Source organism: Myiozetetes cayanensis, unplaced genomic scaffold (genome assembly GCF_022539395.1).
Source record: "Myiozetetes cayanensis isolate MyiCay16 unplaced genomic scaffold, myiCay2020 scf686, whole genome shotgun sequence".
In the NCBI taxonomy this organism is placed as follows: domain Eukaryota; kingdom Metazoa; phylum Chordata; class Aves; order Passeriformes; family Tyrannidae; genus Myiozetetes; species Myiozetetes cayanensis.
The window spans coordinates 1-17,496 of NW_026087949.1; the positions used below are offsets into that span (position 1 = coordinate 1).

At 53.0% G+C, this 17,496-nt stretch overlaps 2 protein-coding genes across 2 annotated transcripts; one reads left to right on the plus strand and one right to left on the minus strand.

The window, feature by feature from the left end:
- Positions 1-3,217: 3,217 nt before the first annotated feature.
- Positions 3,218-7,428, minus strand: LOC126651588 (zinc finger protein 239-like). Its single transcript, XM_050337544.1, has 2 exons — positions 7,373-7,428; positions 3,218-6,137 (listed from the first exon to the last, which is right to left on the minus strand). Exon 2 carries the CDS (start codon positions 6,108-6,110, stop codon positions 5,397-5,399), a length of 714 nt encoding a protein of 237 aa, XP_050193501.1. The 5' UTR covers positions 6,111-6,137; positions 7,373-7,428; the 3' UTR covers positions 3,218-5,396.
- A 2,423-nt stretch (positions 7,429-9,851) lies between these two features.
- On the plus strand, positions 9,852-15,735 carry LOC126651589 (olfactory receptor 14J1-like; the record flags this gene model as incomplete). Its single annotated transcript, XM_050337545.1, has 3 exons — positions 9,852-9,892; positions 15,033-15,279; positions 15,448-15,735. Coding segments are annotated over exons 1-3 (576 nt in total), but the record flags the coding sequence as incomplete, so codon positions are not given.
- Positions 15,736-17,496: the final 1,761 nt, after the last annotated feature.

Here is a 17,496-nt window from a genome sequence, read left to right on the forward strand (position 1 = left end):
AGATGAAGAAGAGGGGGTCCCAAAACGCCCCCAGACCCAATTCCCAAGAGGCGTGGCGGGGGCAGAACCTGGGTGGTAACAGGACAGGGATTGGGCAAAAATCATTATAAAAATTGTGGACATCTGTATTTCGGGAGCGCGCTGGGGTATTCCAGAAAGCCTGGGGGCTCATTAAAACTTTTGTATCCTTATCTTATCTCCTACCTAATTTGGCTTGGAGTCTTTTTTTCCCCACAGCCATTTAGGCAACATGTTAAACATGGGAGCGGGTCTATCTTCACAATTCCCAAGAGAAGAGATGGCAGAAAGCTGCCCTGCAGGTTGTATTTGAAGGAAGAGGAAAAGAGACCGAGGGTAAGGGGTTTCTTTCCTGGAGGGCAGGGCTGTTGTTCGCTTGCAGGAGCCCCGCACTGGAATTGTCAGTCCGACTGCCAAATTGGAATCTGGACAAAGATTCCTGCCAGACAAAAGGTGCCAGGACAGAAAGCTCTTGCTGCCCATGGAGAGCCCAGGGTGTCCCACCAACTGCACCTGAAACCCGAAGATTACAGGCTTTCTTTCCTGGGGGAAAGTCCCATGGCAGATGGGTGGGGCTGCACTGTGGGGGTGTGGGGCGTTGGTTCTTTGGTTTCCAGGGGCTATTCCAGAATGGAGAGGATGGGCCGGGACATCCTAAAGGGGCACATGGGTGGGGCTGCATTCTGACCTGGTGGGGTGTTGGTTCTTTGGTTGCCAAGGGCTATTCCAGAATGGAGAAGATGGGTTGTGACCTCACAAAAGGTCCTCAAGCACATGGGTTGGTTTAGTGGGTTGACCCTGGCTGGATTTCAAACACCCACTAGAAGCTGCTACCTCCCCCTCCCTCTGCAACTCCACAGAGGAGAGAAAAAAACCAGTTAAGGATTCCTGAGTAGAGATAAGGGTGGGGAGAAAGTCACTTCCTAATGGGTAAAACAGACTCAAAGTAAGGATAGTACTTAAATTTATTACTGACAGTATAAAAACCAAGAGTGAGAAATAGAACAGTCTGAGAAACACCTTCCCCCCCACCCCTCCTTCCACCTTCTCCCTCCTCACCCCAGCGGTGCAGGGGGACTGCAATGAGGGTTACAGTCAGTTGTTGTTTCTGTCACTTCTCAGGGAGAGGAGCTGGATCCTTCCCTGCTCCCATAGGGGCCCTCCCATGGGAGACAGTCCTGGATGGACCTCTGCAGTGAGTCCATCCCTCGGGCAGCAGCTCTTCCCACCCTGCTGTCCCGTGGGTCCCTCCTCCATGGGGTCAGTCCTTCAGGGATGAGCAGAGGGGTCATGAGTCCTGCCTGGGAAAAACCTGCTCCAGCCTGGGCTTCCCTCTGCACGGGCTGCAGGTCCCTGCCAGGACCTGCTCCATCCTGGGCCTGCCCCGGGGTCACAGCCTCCTTCCTGCATCCCCCTGCTCCAGCGTGGGAGCCTCCAGGGGCTGCAGGGGGATCTCTGCACCCCGATGCTCCCCCAGGGGCTGCAGGGCCTCAGCTCTGGTGCCTGGAGTACCTCCTGCCCCTCCTTCTCCACCACCCTTGGGGTCTGCATTGCTGTTCCCACATTCCCACTCCGCTCTTCCCTGGCTGCAATTCCTTCTGGCCCTAAATCTGTTATCCCAGAGCTGTTCCTGTTGCTCCTGATGGGCTCAGCCTTGACCAGCAAGTCCGTCCTGGAGCAGCTGGCATTGGCTCCACGGGGCAGGGGAAGCTTCTGGCAGCTCCCAACAGAAGCCACCTCTGGAGCCCCCCCCGCTACCAAAACCCAGCCACAGAAACCCCTGACACCCAGTGACTTCCACTTGCCCCAGGATGGTCCCAGTTCCCATCAGTGTGATCCCAGTCACTCCCAGTTGATGCCAGTTGCCTCCAGCATGCACCCTGTCACTCCCAGTTGCTCCCAATTGCTTCCAGCACAATCCCAGTTGCTCCAGGTATGTTCCCAGTTGGCTTCCAGCATGGTCCAATTGGTTCCCAGTTCCCCCCTGCATAGTTCTAGTTTGATCCTGGTCCCTTACAGTCACTCCTACTATGATCCCAGTATGGCGCTGGTCACTCCCACTATGGTCCCAGTCACTCCCAGTCAATCCCAATTGGATCCCAGTTGCCCCCAAGGTGGTCCCAGTTGCTCCCAGCCCCACCCAGGACGGTTCCTTTCCCTCTCAGGGACTCCCAGTCTGAGTCCAGGATGGCCCCAGGCACTTTCAGGTGCTGCCTGGACGATGCCATTTGCTCCCTGTGTGGTTACGGTTGATTCCAGTATGATCCCAGTATGAGTCCAGTCACCTCCAGTATCATCCCACTAACTTCCAGACACTTCCAGTAAAAATCCAGTGTGATCCCACTCATCCCCAGTATGATTGCAGTCCTTCACACACTCCCAGTGTTATTGCAGTCACTCCCAGTAAGATCCCAGCAGGACCCCAGGAGGGGCCCAGCTACTCCCACTATGATCCCAGTTGCCCCCAGCAGGCTTCCAGTTGCTCCCCTTCAGCCCTACTGTGGTTCCAGTCACTCCTAGAATGATCCCAGTCACTCCCAGCCACTCCTAGTATAGCCCAGTTGCCTCCAGCATACTCCCAGTCGGTCCCAGTATGATCCCAGTCTCTCTTAGTAGGATCCAACTTACCCCCTTCATGATCCTAGTTGTTCCCAGTCAACCCACTGTAGTTCCAGTCCCTCCCAGTATGACTCCAGTATGATCCCAGTGACACCTCTATGGTGGCAGTCACAGCCAGGATGAACCCAGACATTCCCTGTCACTCCCAGTATAAAGCCATTTGACCTCAGCAGGGTCCAATTGCTCCCACTCACCCACTACAGTTCCAGTCCCTCCCAGTAGGATCCCTGTCACATCCAGTCTCTCCCAGTCGACCTCAGCCTTCTCCCAGTCAGTCCCCGTATGATCCCAGTCACTCCTGGTCTCTCCCAGTATATCCCAGTTGCCCCCAGTGTGGTCCCACTCACTCCCAGTTGCTCCCAGTAGCTTCCAGCATGATCCCAGTTGCTCACAACCACTCCCAGTCACCCCCAGTGTCATCCCAGTCGCTCCCAGTATGATCCCAGTCACCTCCAGTATATCCCAGTTGTGCCAACATGGTCCCAACTGCCCTCAGAATGCTTCCAGTCACTCCTAGTATGACCCCATGTACCAGGTTTGCTAGGATACATGTCTGGAATAAAGAGAAGTACAACAGTCATTCAAACACTACAAAAAATCTTTTTTTGCCATGAGAGTAAAAAGAAAAAACTACTAGCAAAGAGAATCAAAAACTGAAAAAGAATACAAAAACACTACTTTATCAGTTGGCATGCATACAATACTATGAACAGCTTCTGTTACAGCATTAGCTAGTAAAAAGGGAATTAAAGGGATACAAAAAAAAAGGATATAAAATGTTTGCTTCCTTGGTTGCTTCCTATCAATAAACTGTGCTCACCTGCACAGACAGGCCAGGCCTACCAGGCTCTGCAGGGCTGGTCGGTGCCCGTGCTTGGTGGGTGTCCCCGCGGAGCAGCACAGTGTGGATGGAAGGATGAGCATCGCTCCACCCAGCAGTGCTGACACCCCATTCCATCAGCTCTACATTACACTACGTAGGGCCAGGACGCAGCAGAAGGTGGTGCTTGAGTGGCAGCCAAACAGCGCCCGTTCATCACCTCATGGCAACAGTCTGGGCGTGCCCCACTGTAGGGCAAGGGGCCAACGACCCCTGCCCACATCATCTTCATCACCTTCCTCAGCCCTCTAGACGACCTGTACCATTGTGTTTCAAGGGGATTTGTATCTCTCTTGCAGAGTGGAGCCAAGCCAAGGAGGAGCTCAGCTCTGATAATGGGGGATATCCAGTTAACTTTGCTAAAGGCACAATGGGCCTTGCAGTGAACTTGTGCAATAAAGTCGCCTTGTACAATATTCTGGCTGGTTTCACATGCAAATATAATCACGTTCTAAACCCTGTATGCTCCACTGATCATCTAAATCAAAAATACCACCTTACACCATGGCAACCATTATGCATTCTCATTGTTACAGTCGGTTACCATGGCAACCATTGTGCTGTCTTATTGTTACCTTGGTTACCATGGCAACCATTCTGAAATCTCATTGTTATGGTTAGTTACCATGGCAAGCATTATACATGTTCATCTCCAGGGTGGGTTACCATGGTAACCATGATGCATTCCCATTGTTACATCGGTTACCACGGAAACCATCTGTAGCAAACAGATAATTTATGAATGCCAAAGATTATGTTTCTCTATTGTTTCTCCCCATCAAAATCTTCCTATCAAACATTCTCTGTCAGACAGAGACAAAAAAGGGCAGAAAACTAGTACTTGCCCACACACACACCAGCTCAGGGGAAAGGTAGCACGGTGGTACCTTTTCTCTGCTTCTAGAAGTAATCATAACTATTTTATAAGTTCTTTTATTTTTTCCTTTGTCTCTGCATCTCTTAGCAATTAATAAAATCAGGATTTTGGTATCAACACATAACTTGTCTGTGTCTTACTTTTGCTCAAGGGAATATTCGAGTCTGAAGTTCTTTCTGCAATATTTAAGTAGATTGTAACAGGAGACCACGGAAAATTGGGAGAAACAGAGATAAGGGTGGAAAAGGGGGGTGGTCTGGTGGGTCTGATGGTCCCATGGGGGTCTTTGGGCACAGAAGAGTTGGGAAGAGGGGTGGCCCCCCTGAGCTCCCAACTTACTGTGTGGTGTGGGGGTTGCTGGATCCAATCTCAGCCTTGGGTTATGCCAACACTTTCAGTTCAAAGAAATTACAGACGTGGGACTGAACCACTTTTGTCCCCCAAGTTTTAATGATGGCAAATCAGATCTATTGATAGAAATGAATTATTTAGGGTTACAAACAATCAGACAAAACACCTTCATCAGAATTTTTTACCACATAATAGAAATACTAAAACTACCATTAGTAACTACCATTAGTACAGGGTAAGATAGGACAGCGCTCTACCCTAAAGCAATTGTTGAAGCAATTCTACTCAAGCTGGCACCAAAGCAAGAATTATGAATTAGACATGGATGGAACTCGCCCAGATCAACGCTCCTGGGGAGATCTCTGCTCTCAACCTCCAGTAGTGAATTTAGGGGGTCCCCAGCCAAGGCAGGAATCTCCACACACCCCCAAGAAGGGTTCTGTTAGCACAACCTGCCCCTGGGAAAGGGGACTGGCTCTTTCTGGTAGAAAGGGATGGACTGACAGTCACTGGCCTCACCATCAGGGGGGTCATTCAGGGTGGGAGCAGCGGCCAAAGCTCTTCCCGCATTCAGGGCACTCATAGGGTGGGTCCGTTGGTGTTTGGTCAAGGCAGAGCTGTGAGTGAAGCTCATCCCACACTCCCACACTTTTAGGGCCTCTCCCCGGTGTGGATGCACTGGTGGGTGACAGGGGTGGAGTTCTGGTTGAAGCCCTTCCCGCAGTCGGTGCAGCGGAAGGGCCTCTCCCCTGTGTGTGTCTGCTCATGCAGGAGGAGATGTGAGCTGGTCCTAAACCTCTTCCCACATTCCAAGCCCTTGTAGGGCCGTTCCCCAGTGTGGATGCGCTGATGGGTGCGGAGGTTGGAGCTGTCACTGAAGCTCTTCCCACATTTCTCACACTTGTAGGGCCGTTCCCCAGTGTGGATGAGCTGGTGTCGGATCAGGTGGGAGCTCTGCATGAAGCTCTTCCCACATTCCCTACACGTGTAGGGTCGTTCCCCAGTGTGGATGTGCTGGTGTTGGATCAGGTGGGAGCTCTGCCTGAAGCTCTTCCTACATTCCCTACACATGTATGGCCGTTCCCCAGTGTGGATGAGCTGGTGGGCGTGGAGGTTGGAGCTGTTCCTGAAGCTCTTCCCACATTCCCTACACATGTAGGGCCGTGCCCCAGTGTGGATGTGCTGGTGAGTGATGAGCTTGGAGCTCTCCCTGAAGCTCTTCCCACATTCCAAGCACCTGAAGGGCTTCTCCCTGCTGGGAGGCTGCTCAACAGATGCACCACAAGACAGGGCCAAAGGGGCACTGACTTCCTCCTCACCTTCCTGGGGGGCCCGAGGCATCTTCCTTGCAGCCTCCTCCTCCATCCGCCCAAGCTTTGGGAAGGACAAATCCTGCTGGGGGGAAACAGGGGCTGAGTGCGTTGGCTTGGGGTTTCCTCCTGCCCAAGTCCATCCCTAGGACTCACCGGCCATCCTGGGACCTAAAAACCTCCAAAACACCAAGATTTAGCCTGGAAAAACATAAAACACTGAGATTTGAGGAAAAAAAAAAAACCTCAAAAACTCCCCCTAAATCTACAAAAGATCACGATTCAGCCAGAAAATACTTCAAACTATGAAGATTCAGCTCAGAAAAATCTTCTCAGAAGTTCCCCTTCTCTGCTCTCTTCACTCTAGGAGTCTGGGGATCTCCCCTCTCTGGGCTGCTGGGGGTCCTACCTAGGGATGCCAGGGGGTTTTGGAGGTCCTAGGGGTCCCTTCTCCCCTGGTTCTCTGCTTCAGGGTGCCGGGTTCCCAGACATTGCCCCGCTCCGGGTTCTCCACTTTGTTGTCCCCTGTCCAGGCTCCCCCTTCTCTGGGCCCCCTCGTTTCAGGGTCCCGGGGATCCTGGGCCTCCCCCTTCTCCGTGCTCCCCCTCCAGCCAGCTGGGGGTCCCCCAGCTCCAGTATCCCTCTGGTCTCCCCACTCCGCTGTTCCTACCCCCCACCCCTGGCTCTCCCGAGCCCATAAAAACCTCCAAACCACCAAGATTCAGCCCAAAACTCCCAGGAGTTCCCCCTCTCTGTTTTCTCCTCTCTGGGCTGCTGAGGGTCCTGCATTTATTGGGGGTTCCCCCTTCCTTGGTGCTCGTCCTCTCCCGGTAGAAGGGAGTCCCAGGAATCCAGGGGTCCCCTCTATGGGCTCCCCCCTTGGGTGCTCTGGGCTCCCCCTTCTCCAGGCTGACAGGGGGTCCGGTGGGTCCTGGGGGTTTCCCTCTATAGAGTCATCTTTAGGGATGCCGGGGATTTTGGGGATCTCAGTGCTCCCTTCTCCCCTGACTTTCTCCTTCGGAGTGCTGGTCGGTCCCAGGGGTCCCCGCTCTCTCCAGGCTATTCAGGGTACCGGCTCCTCCCCCCCCCTCCCCCCACTGCTGCTCCCCCCTCCTCTCCAGACTCCAAGGGGTTCCCCCTCTCCGCGACCCCCGTTTAAGGGGCTCGGCGTTCCCTCTGTGCTCCCCCCACACTCCCGGTTTGCGGGGATCCCCCAGCTCCGGGATCGACCCTCTCCGCCCTCCCCACTCCGCGGCTACCGGGGTTCCCCCCGGCTCCTACGGGGGACCCCAAAACCGGTCTCGCCCCCCGCATTACCGAGCGACCCCCACGTGCTGCTTCCTCCTCTTCTTTGTCCTTCAGTCGGGCTCCTGCCTTGGCTGTCCCGGCGCTTTTTTCGTGTTTCCGCCTCCGGGATCCGCCCCCTGCAGCCCTTCCCCCCCGGCCCAGCCCCAGCGCCCCCTTTGAGCCCCCCCCTTCCCCTCCCCCCTGCCCAAATTGCCGTCCCGGGGGGCGCTGGGGGCGAGGGAGGGTCCGGTGGGCTCGAGGTGGGGAGCGCTGGGGCTGCGGCTCTGCCCACACACGGAGGAGCTGCCCCCGCAGCCGGGGGGGCTCCGGCACCACCAGTGCCAATAGAGGTTTCCCCACATGAGGGATTTGGGGGGTCTGGGTGGGCTCAGAGCGGTTTGGGGAGTCCTTGGGGGGCTCGGGGTCGGTTTAGGAGGGTCCCAGCACCTTTTGGGGAGCGCTGGGTGCCGTGTTGGGGTGCAGGTGTCCCCCAAAGCCCCCCCAGAACGGGGTGACACGGGGGGGACACACGGGGCTCCCTCTTCCTGATCCATCCTGGAACCACCACGCTGGGGGCAACTGGGATCATACTGGGAGCGACCAGGACCACAATGGGAATGACAGGGAGCATAACTGGTGTGACTGGGAGCGTGTTGAGGTTGACTGGGATATACTGGGAGAGACTGGCAGTGACAGGGATCATACTGGGAGGGACTGGAACTAGAGTGGGGTGACTGGGAGCAACTGGGCCCATGCAGGGGGTAACTTAGATCCTCCTAGGATAGTGTGGTATTGTACTGGAAGTGACTGGGATCATCCTGGGAGTTACTGGAACCAGAGAAGTGGTTAATGGGAGCAACTGGAACCACACTGGGGGCAACTGGGATCATAGTGGGAGCAGCTGGGCCCCTGCTGGGCTCATACTGGGATCACAGTGGGACTGACAGGGATCATCCTGGGAGTGACTGCAATAACACTGGCAGTGAGTGAGAAGGACTGCAGCCATACTGGGGATGAGTGGGATCACACTGGATTCGTACTGGAAGTGTCTGGAAGTTCCTGGGATCATACTGGTGGTGACTGGACTCATACTGGGATCATACTGGGAGCAACTGGGACCATGCAGGGGCAAATGGCATCATCCAGGCAGTGACTGACAGTGCTTGGGGCCATCCTGGACTCAGACTGGGAGTCCCTGAGAGGGAAAGGAACCATCCTGGGGGACCTGGGAGCAACTGGGACCACCTTGGGGGTAGCTGTGAAATAAAGAACTGTATTAGAAATTGTCAGCCATAGAATTGCTGTATTTTAGACAAGTTCTTGAAAAGGACAAAGCTACCACAGAACTCGTGGAGTTTAGTGAGCTTGGAAGGTCTCGAGGGAAAGTGCAGAGTTACCATTTCTTCTGAAGATCCTTTACAGGCAAGAATTTTGGTAAAAACAGAGACGGTTCTTGCACCTGTGAAGAGACTGATAGAAGGTGAGACGGGACAGAAAACACATCCACGAGACTCAGCCAAGGCCTTGGACCAGTTCCAGAGGGCAGGAAAGCGTGCCAGAAGCACGAGGTCCAGAGAAGAAGAGAGTAAGGAAGCTGTTGGCACCTGGCCCCAGAGGTGGCTTTATGACCTCTGAGGCAATTCCAGGGGGGCATAGGGTGGCTGGAAAACAGGGTGGAACAGGGGAGGTAATGGAATCCAACCCTCAGCCCTGGCCAGGCCCATCCCCAAGAGTCACAGCCTGTGCCCCAAGAGGATCATCCAAGTGCTCCTGGAGCTCTGGCAGCCTTGGTGCTGTGCCCACTGCCCTGGGGAGCCTGTTCAGTGCCAACCACCCTCTGGGAAAAGAACCCAGAGCAGAAGCTCAGGGCCTGCCCCTGCTCTGCCCCTGCCCAGGATGTTGTGACTGCAGTGAGGTCTCCCCTCAGTCTCCTCTTCTCCATCTGGACACCCCAAGTGCTCTCAGTGTCCTCACATGGCTTTAAATAAAGACCCTTCCCCATTTTTGCTGCCTCCTTTGGACACTCTCCAATGGCTCAATCTCTCCCTTCCATTGTGTCCCCCCAAACTGCCCCAATGTTGCAGGTGAGGCCGCCCCAGGGCAGAGCAGAGCGGGACAATCCCCTCCCTGATGCCCCCAGCACAGGCTTGGCCCTCCTGGCTGCCAGGGCACTGCTGACTCAGGGACAACTGGCACCCACCAGCACCCCCAGGGCCCTTTCCTGGCACTGCTTCCCAGCCTCTCATTCCCAGTGTGTCCATCCGGGGTTGCCCCATCCCAGGGCACAATCAGGCCCTTCCCCTGGGGAAGTTCTCAGGGCTCCTCCAGAGCCGGGAGGTCACTTTGCTGTCCTGGGGGCTCCATGGGGACCTCCCAGGGCTCGTCCTGTGCAATCTCCTGGAATCAAAGGCTCTGTGGGGACACTGCAGGGCCATGTGGAGTCCAGGGGCCATTGGGACACTGGGGAAACTCATGGAATGAAGGGACCACTATTGCACTGCTGAATGCCATGGGGACCCTGCAGAGCCTCCTGGAGCTGAAGGGACCATTGTGACACTGTCAAACCTGGTGGAATCAAGGGCCCAGTGAGACAGTGCAGGTCCTTAATCAACCCAAGGTAACATGAAAAGCACAGAAACTCGTGGCATCAAGGGGTCTCTGTGACACTGTGGGAACTCATGGAATAAAGAGGCCATAGGGACCCTGAATGGCCTCCTGGAACCTCTTCTGTTGGGAAACACAAAGGGATTTGTAGTGGTGTTTCACTGACAACCAGGAGATTTTCAGAGAGGGACCTTTACACACCCAGATCTTGATGTGTCCACACATCTCTGCCTGGGTGTGGGTGTTGTTGCCTTCAGAGACCATGGAGAAAAAGACTCCAGGCCAATTTAGGTAGGAGATAAGATAAAGAGACCTGGGCCTTTAATGAGCTGTTAGGCCTACAGGAATACATACCATGTGTGCCCTCCCAGACAGGGGTTCTATGATTTTATAATAAGGTCCATCCAATCCCAGGTTTATGCATGCCCCTGTTCTGCTCCATTCTGCCCCCTGACACACCCCTTCAGGAATTGGGTTTGGTACCTTTGGGGCCCCTTCCTCATCCTCATCTTCATCTTCTTTGCAGCACACACAATCCTGGGAGTTCCTAAATGTTCTGCCTAGAAGGTCACTGTGTCTGTGTGATGTCTTCTGGTCCAGGCCCTGGGATGGTTTTCTACAATTCTACCTCGAAAAGAAGACTAAAAACGGAGTTTAGAGGGATTGATATGGAATGGGGTAGTAGGGTTGGGTATGTGTAACTACTCTGTTAGTGGTAAGAGATGTAATACAGCTACTTTGAATATATTCACTACACAACTAGTTCTAAAATCTACAAAAGGTAAAAAAACCCAAAAAGGTCTGAGACAACAGCGTGAATTGACTCTGGTGTGAGTGTTGTTATTTGAAATCTATAATTCAGTCACTGTTCAATTGTAGTAAATGCTACTGAATCCCTTGATAACTGTTAAGTTGGTGAATGGTTAAATGCTACTAATCTCTTTTGTCCCCTTTTCTTTGTATCCAAACTCTTTGCACCCTGACCTTCTTGCATCCCAAGGCTCTGTGTAAATCATTCCCTTTCATAAAAAAAATAGCTTTCTTTGGGAGCTCCTCTTTGAAATTTTCCTCCTTAGCTAAACTACAAAAAAACTCCAATTAGTTGTTGAAGACTTGAAGACATGAAGACAAGTAAAGAAAAAAAGAAAAACAATTTGCTTTTTCTGTATTTTAATGAGTCCCATGGTGTGTTTAGAGACAAGTCCATCATCCAGACGTACTGAGAGAAGATTGAAGAAGCTGCTCAAGAAGTGAGAAGCCAAACTCCCAGTCTCTTGAAGCATTGCTGGGCCCCACTGAGGATAGGCACTGACAAAGCCTCCCCAGGGACTCCTGAGAGCAGATCCTTGCAGGCCAGGAGTGCAGGCAGACAAAGGCTCTGGGCAGTGTCACAATGGTCCCCTGATTCCATGAGACAACATTCCTAATTTACTGTTTAGACTAGAGGGAAATCACAGGAAGGGCCATGGTTTGTCAGGACTTGCTTTATCTGAGAGAGCCCCGGGGGGCTTTTGGTGCTGAGTCCTTGAACCTCAGGTCCTGAGGGGAGATTGTACAAACCTGTCCATAAGTGAAAGTCAGAAGGAAAACCCAAAGTATCTGGAAGCATTAATGGGTCCCCATGAGGGCCATTCCCAAAACAGGTTCCTCATGGGCTTGGTGGAGGAGAGAATTGGAGGCCATGACTGAATAAACCTCTCAAAACTCACTTTCAAAAGGAAAAGTTCCTTCAAAACCCTTGGTTACCTTGAAGCATTAATAACCCCACTGAGTATCACTGCTTACAAAGTCTCTCCAGGGACTAATTAAAGCAGAGAATTGGAGGCCATGATTGCACAAACCTCTTCAAAACTCAGAGTCAAAGGAAAAGGCAAAGTGTCTTAACAAACCTGTAGTACTTTGAAGCTTTAACAAGCCCCACTGAGGGCCATTCCTGACAAAGGCTCTCAAGGGACTCCTTAGAGCAGATAATTGGAGGCCATGACTGAACAAACCTCTCAAAGACTCAGTGTCAAAAAGAAGTGTCTTAACAAATTTACCTTGAGTGCCTTGAAACATTTATGAGCTACAGTGAGTGTCACAACTGACAGTCTCTCAGGGGACTCATTAAAGCAGATAATTAAGGGCCAGGACTGAACAAACCTCTCACAGACTCAGTGTCAAAAAGTTAAATGTTTTAGGAAACCCTGAGTGCCTTGAAGCATTAATGACCCACTGAGGGTTGTCACTGTCTGAGGCTCTCAAGGGACTCCTTACAGCAGATAATTGGAGGCCAGGGTTGCACAAACCTCTCAGAGATGCAGAACCAAAAGCAAACCTCAAATTGCTCTAAAAATCCTGCAGGCCCTTGAAGCCTTAAGGAGCCCCCGAGGTGATGCCGAAATTTTGCCCCAAAAGGCACGGAGAAACTGCTTTAGAGACAAAGTTTGTTTCTTTAAAGCAGGAGGTATTTTATTGCAACGCGTTGGGGAGCCCTCCAGGTCGCCCTGGGCAAAGAGCTCCGTCGTGTACAATCAGCATAGCTCTTTTATACAGTTTTTGAGTATAGGATTACAACACAATCATGCGTATTCATTAAATTGCAACATCTACTTGTAATATTCATATATAGGCGGAGTCTGGGCGGAGTCTTCAATTTGGGGAGATTTCACGGTGGGGGTTCCTGTTGCCTTCCTCTGGGCAGGGGGTCGTGTGTGAGTCTTCCTCACTGTAAACTTCTGAACTTTCTTTAGATCTTCTCCTTTTAAGGCAGTTTTGGCAAACATAATAAGGTCAGGCTGACTTTTGGCTCATCCTAGGATTTGCTGATGCTACTATTTCCTTGTTTTGTGTTATCTTTATGGTTTTAGTATCCTTTTGTCAACATGTTCTGTTCCCTCAGACAATTTATTACCTCCGTGGTTTCCTAATTTCCTAATGTTAAGGTTTTTTTTACAATTTTGTTTTAACCTTTTATGTTTCAAAGCCTTCCTTAAGTGAGTGCCTTCAGAGGGCCTCTCCTGACAAAACCTCCCCAGGGACTCTGCAGCAGCTCCTTGGAGGCCCTGAGTGCAGGGAGGCAAAGGCTCTGGGCAGCAGCTCAGCTGCTGAGAAAAGCCTGGTTGGCTTTGGGGAAGTTTCCTTCCTTTTCAGGCTTCCTCCAGCTTTGGCAAAGGCTGCCTGTGAGATTGGCACCACCTAAGAAGGGCTCTGTCAGGTTCCTGGGAGCAAAGCCGGCCTGCCCTGGGCTCCAGCCCAGATCTTTGGAGCAGGGAGACACCTGAGAATTCAAAAGAGGAGGCTGCATCTTTGACAACATTTGGGGACAAGCAGGCATTGCTGGTATGTGGATAATCTGCATGTGAATGGTTGCCTTTGAAATGAAGGTGGATATCTCAGGGGTTTCTTTTGGTTTTAAAAAAGAATATTTCTTTTTCTATGTAATTATATTAGGAAGTTGGTAGATTAGAAAACAATCATGGTGACTTTTCTCTCATGCAACCTTTTTTTTGCATCTTGGAAAATTTGAATGAGACCTCAATGAGACAGATCAAACTCACAGGAAAATGGCAAAAATACTGTGGGAAAACATGAAAAGTATTAGGATGACATGTTTGTGGAATTCAGATTTTTCTTTTGAAAAAAGTCCCTGGGCTTGTCCCTTGGCTAACTGGATATTGATGTTTCCTGACCTGCTGTTCTCCTCAGTAACACCTCAGAGTTTAGGAAGACTCCTCCCTGGGTGTTGGTGTCAGGTCAGTCAGCAGGAAGGGCAAGGTGTCTGCAGGTTGGGCAAAGATCTGCGAGCGCTGGCACATCCCAGTCCCTGCTGCAGCATCCCAGGCCCATCCCAACAGGGTTCCCTTCTGCCAGGGCTCCTGCAGGGCTGTGAAGCCGGGCTGTGCCCCCCAGGCTGCCCCAAGCTGTCCTGCAGAGCAGGGTCCTGCAGCCCAGGGGCTGTGCGGGGCAGCAGCTCTGCCACCTGCCAGGGGCAGCCTCAGCCGGGCTGGGGAGCTCCCTCAGGGCTGGGCAGGGGCTGTGGGGGGAAAGAGCAAAGCCTGGCACGGAAGGGCAGGTTTCTTCCCTTATCAGCTGAGAGTTTCCTGGGGCAGGGCTGCTCACACAACCAGAGCAGCCCAGCACATTTTCCAGGGGATCCTTCAAGGGGAAGGTCCAAGGAGGGATTTCTCTCAAGCTCTCAAGCCACATGCCTGGTGGTTTGAGTTCCAGAGGGAACTCGGGGGAGCTGCACAGGGCTGAGAACACCTTCCTGGCACTGGTGGTGTGTGGGAGGTGGCCCAGCTGGCTCAAGGGGAGGTGCCCTGAGTGCCCAGTGGGCTCTGCCCTGGCCTCTCCCAGCTGGCCCCTCCCTGTGCATTCCTTGTTTCTCAGCTTGCCCAGTGCAGAGGGGCAGAGCTGCTGTGCCAGCCCAGGAGATGCTGTTGGGTTGGTGAGATGAGCCACGGGTGTCCTTGGCTACAAGGGGGGTGCTGAGCCCTTGAGACAGGCTGAGACACTGAGGGGTGTGGGATGGATCCCTCTGCTCTCAGCAGTGTCTGGGGCTTTTCAGACCAAACTGGAGTGTGATCAGTCTCCATCTGAGGAAGGAGCAAACCCAGGGCAGTTGGGAACAAGAGAGGGGGACAGAGCAGCTCCCCTCACTCTGCACTGAGCCCCAGACAATCCTCCTGCCTGGCAGGACCTGCTCTGTTCTGCCTGAGCGCATCAGAAGTGCTGAGGGGTTCTGACATCCAGGAACACTCCTGGAGAGATGAGGGAATTTGAAGAAAAAAACCCAACAAAACAGGTGGGGAAGCGTAGCACGGAGGGTCTATTGGGAAACGGCTTTGATTTTTCTCAGGACGTTCTTTGCTAACGTGTCACTGATATTTCCTCCTTGGACAGTGCCCCACATCAAGAGGCAGCAAATGCCCAACAGCAGCTCCATGGCCCAGTTCCTGCTCCTGGCATTGACAGACAGATGGGAGCTGCAGCTGCTGCACTTCTGGCTTTTCCTGGGCATCTCCCTGGCTGCCCTCCTGGGCAACGGCCTCATCCTCAGCGCCGTAGCCTGCGACCAGCACCTGCACACCCCCAGGGACTTCTTCCTGCTGCACCTCTCCCTCACAGACCTGGGCTGCATCTGCACCACTGTGCCCAAAGCCATGCACAACTCCCTCTGGGACACCACAACCATCTCCTACACAGGATGTGCTGCACAGCTCTTTTTCTTTTTTTTCTTTATCTCAACAGAGTATTCCCTCCTCACCATCATGTGCTACGACCGCTACGTTGCCATCTGCAAACCCCTGCACTACGGGACCCTCCTGGGCAGCAGAGCTTGTGCCCACATGGCAGCAGCTGCCTGGGCCTCTGGGTTTCTCAATGCTCTGCTGCACACAGCCAATACATTTTCCCTGGGCCAGTTCTTCTGTGAAATCCCACACATCCTCAAGCTCTCCTGCTCACACTCAGGCTACCTCAGGGAAATTGGTCTTCTTGGGGTTAGTGCCTGTATAGCATTTGGTTGTTTCATTTTCATAGTTTTCTCCTATGTGCAAATCTTCAAGGCTGTGCTGAGGATCCTCTCTGATCAGGGACGGCACAAAGCTTTTTCCACATGCCTCCCTCACCTGGCTGTGGTCTCCCTCTTTGCCTGCACCATGATTTTTGCTTACCTCAAGCCCCCCTCCATTTTGTCCCCATCCCTGGATCTGGCCCTTTCAGTTCTCTACTCGGTGGCGTCTCCAGCCCTGAACCCCCTCATCTACAGCCTGAGGAACCAGGAGCTCAGGGATGCCATAAGGAAAATGATGACTGGATGCTTTTCAGGAGCAATAACCTGACTCTTTTCTTCTGCAGAACACCCACTGTGTAACCCTTCATTGGCCCAACCTGCCTTCTAAAGCTTTTGAGAGTGGCAGTGGGGAACCTTCCTGTATTTTTTCCATTCTTAATGTTGTTAACACAGAAATTTATTCTTCATCCCATATGTAATTGACTCTCTCTCTCTTTGTTTTGACCCAAAATTATGTAAATGAGGAATCATTCCCTGAATGCATTTAAACAAAATAAAAGGTCCTGCAGGAACCTCTTGGTGAAACATCCTGCCTTTGTTATTCTGTACATGAGGAATCACAATCTCTGAGTATATTAAAGGACTTGAGTTCTTTCATCCAGATTCTTGCTCCAAGAACTTCCCTGCAGCTGGAGGGCAGTGCCTGTGTGCAGAGGAGAAGGGCTCAAGAGTATTGGAACAGGAGCACTGCCAGGGAGCAGCAGCTCTTGGGCTTTTCAAAGATGCTCTTTTTCCACTGCCTCCCTCTCCTTTCTGCTCCTTGCCCAAGGCCTGAGTGCTCTGGCAGCTCAGTCACTGCTGTGGGTCAGTGCTGTGACCATGGGCAGGGACAGGCCCTGGCACTGCTGGCACAGGGCTGGGCTCCTTAACATCATTTCCATCAGGAAAGAGGATCCCCCTGGGCAGTTCTTGAAGACTCTGTTCCTTTTAAAAGGTTGGTGTAAAGAACAAGCCAAGGAAAAAATTCTCCAAAGTCTCCTGGCTTGGCTTGTTTACCCATTCAGGCCGTGCAGGGAGAGAAGGACTCACTGTGGTACTTCAGGGCCTGAGGGCTGGGTCAGATGTTGTGTGTTGGTGGCCAGTGGCAAATGGTCTCCAAGTCACCTGCCTGGGGCTCTGCAGCTTGTGCTGGCTCTGATGGCAGGGGAGGACTTGTCTGTGGGAAATGAGGAACTGCAGGAGAGCACAGAGGATCTGCAGGGACAGCCCGTCCCATCCAGTCAGCAGTGACTGGAGCCCTGGAGCAGAATCCTGCCCAGGGTGGAGTCACCCACAGCTAAAGCAGTAAATGTCCCTGGGAACTGGGGAAGGAGAGTTCTGCAATCCCAGGGAATGCAGGAGGAACAGAGAAAGGACTCTGGGCAGTGACTCCTCTTGCCCTCAGTGAACTCCCACTGTGCCTGCCCAGCTCAGGGAGGGCTGTACCAGAGCCAGGGCTGGGCTTTCCAGGAGGGTGTCCTGAAGAACTCTGCAGCCCACAGGCTGGATGGAGTGGAGCCCTGCCCTGCCCTCTGTGCCATTGCAAACAGCCCATGGTCCTGCCCAGCTTGTTCTTGGCTCCTGAGCCTTCCAGGGAGATGGAAGAGGGTGGAGAGGAGGGATCCCCATCCTGCTGGCTCTGCTTCCCAGCCTGACCAGCATGGCCAGTGCAGGCTCAGCCCAGGGGGCCACAGCCCCTCCCTCTGCAGAGCAGCCCCTCCAGCTCAGGGCCCTGCAGGGATCCCAGGCTGGGATCTGCAATTGCCCAAGGCAGCCTGGACACACTGCCCTGGGCAAAGGGATGTGCCTGGAGAAGAGCAAGGCAGCATTTCTGTGCCTGCACAGAGGAATCCATGGCACAGAGAAAGCTCTTTCTGCAGCCCCCCTGGGGACAGGCTGCTCTGTCCCTGGGCCAGGACTCTGTGCTGGGCTGGGCAGAGGGGCTGGCACTGAGGGGCACAGTCAGGCTGTGCTGGGCATCTGCTGCAGATGACACCAGGGCTCCTGCAGTTGC

Bases quoted from the DNA above. Each gene is read 5' to 3' on its own strand.
- LOC126651588 (XM_050337544.1), bottom strand. From the start codon at position 6,110: ATGGAGGAGGAGGCTGCAAGGAAGATGCCTCGGGCCCCCCAGGAAGGT.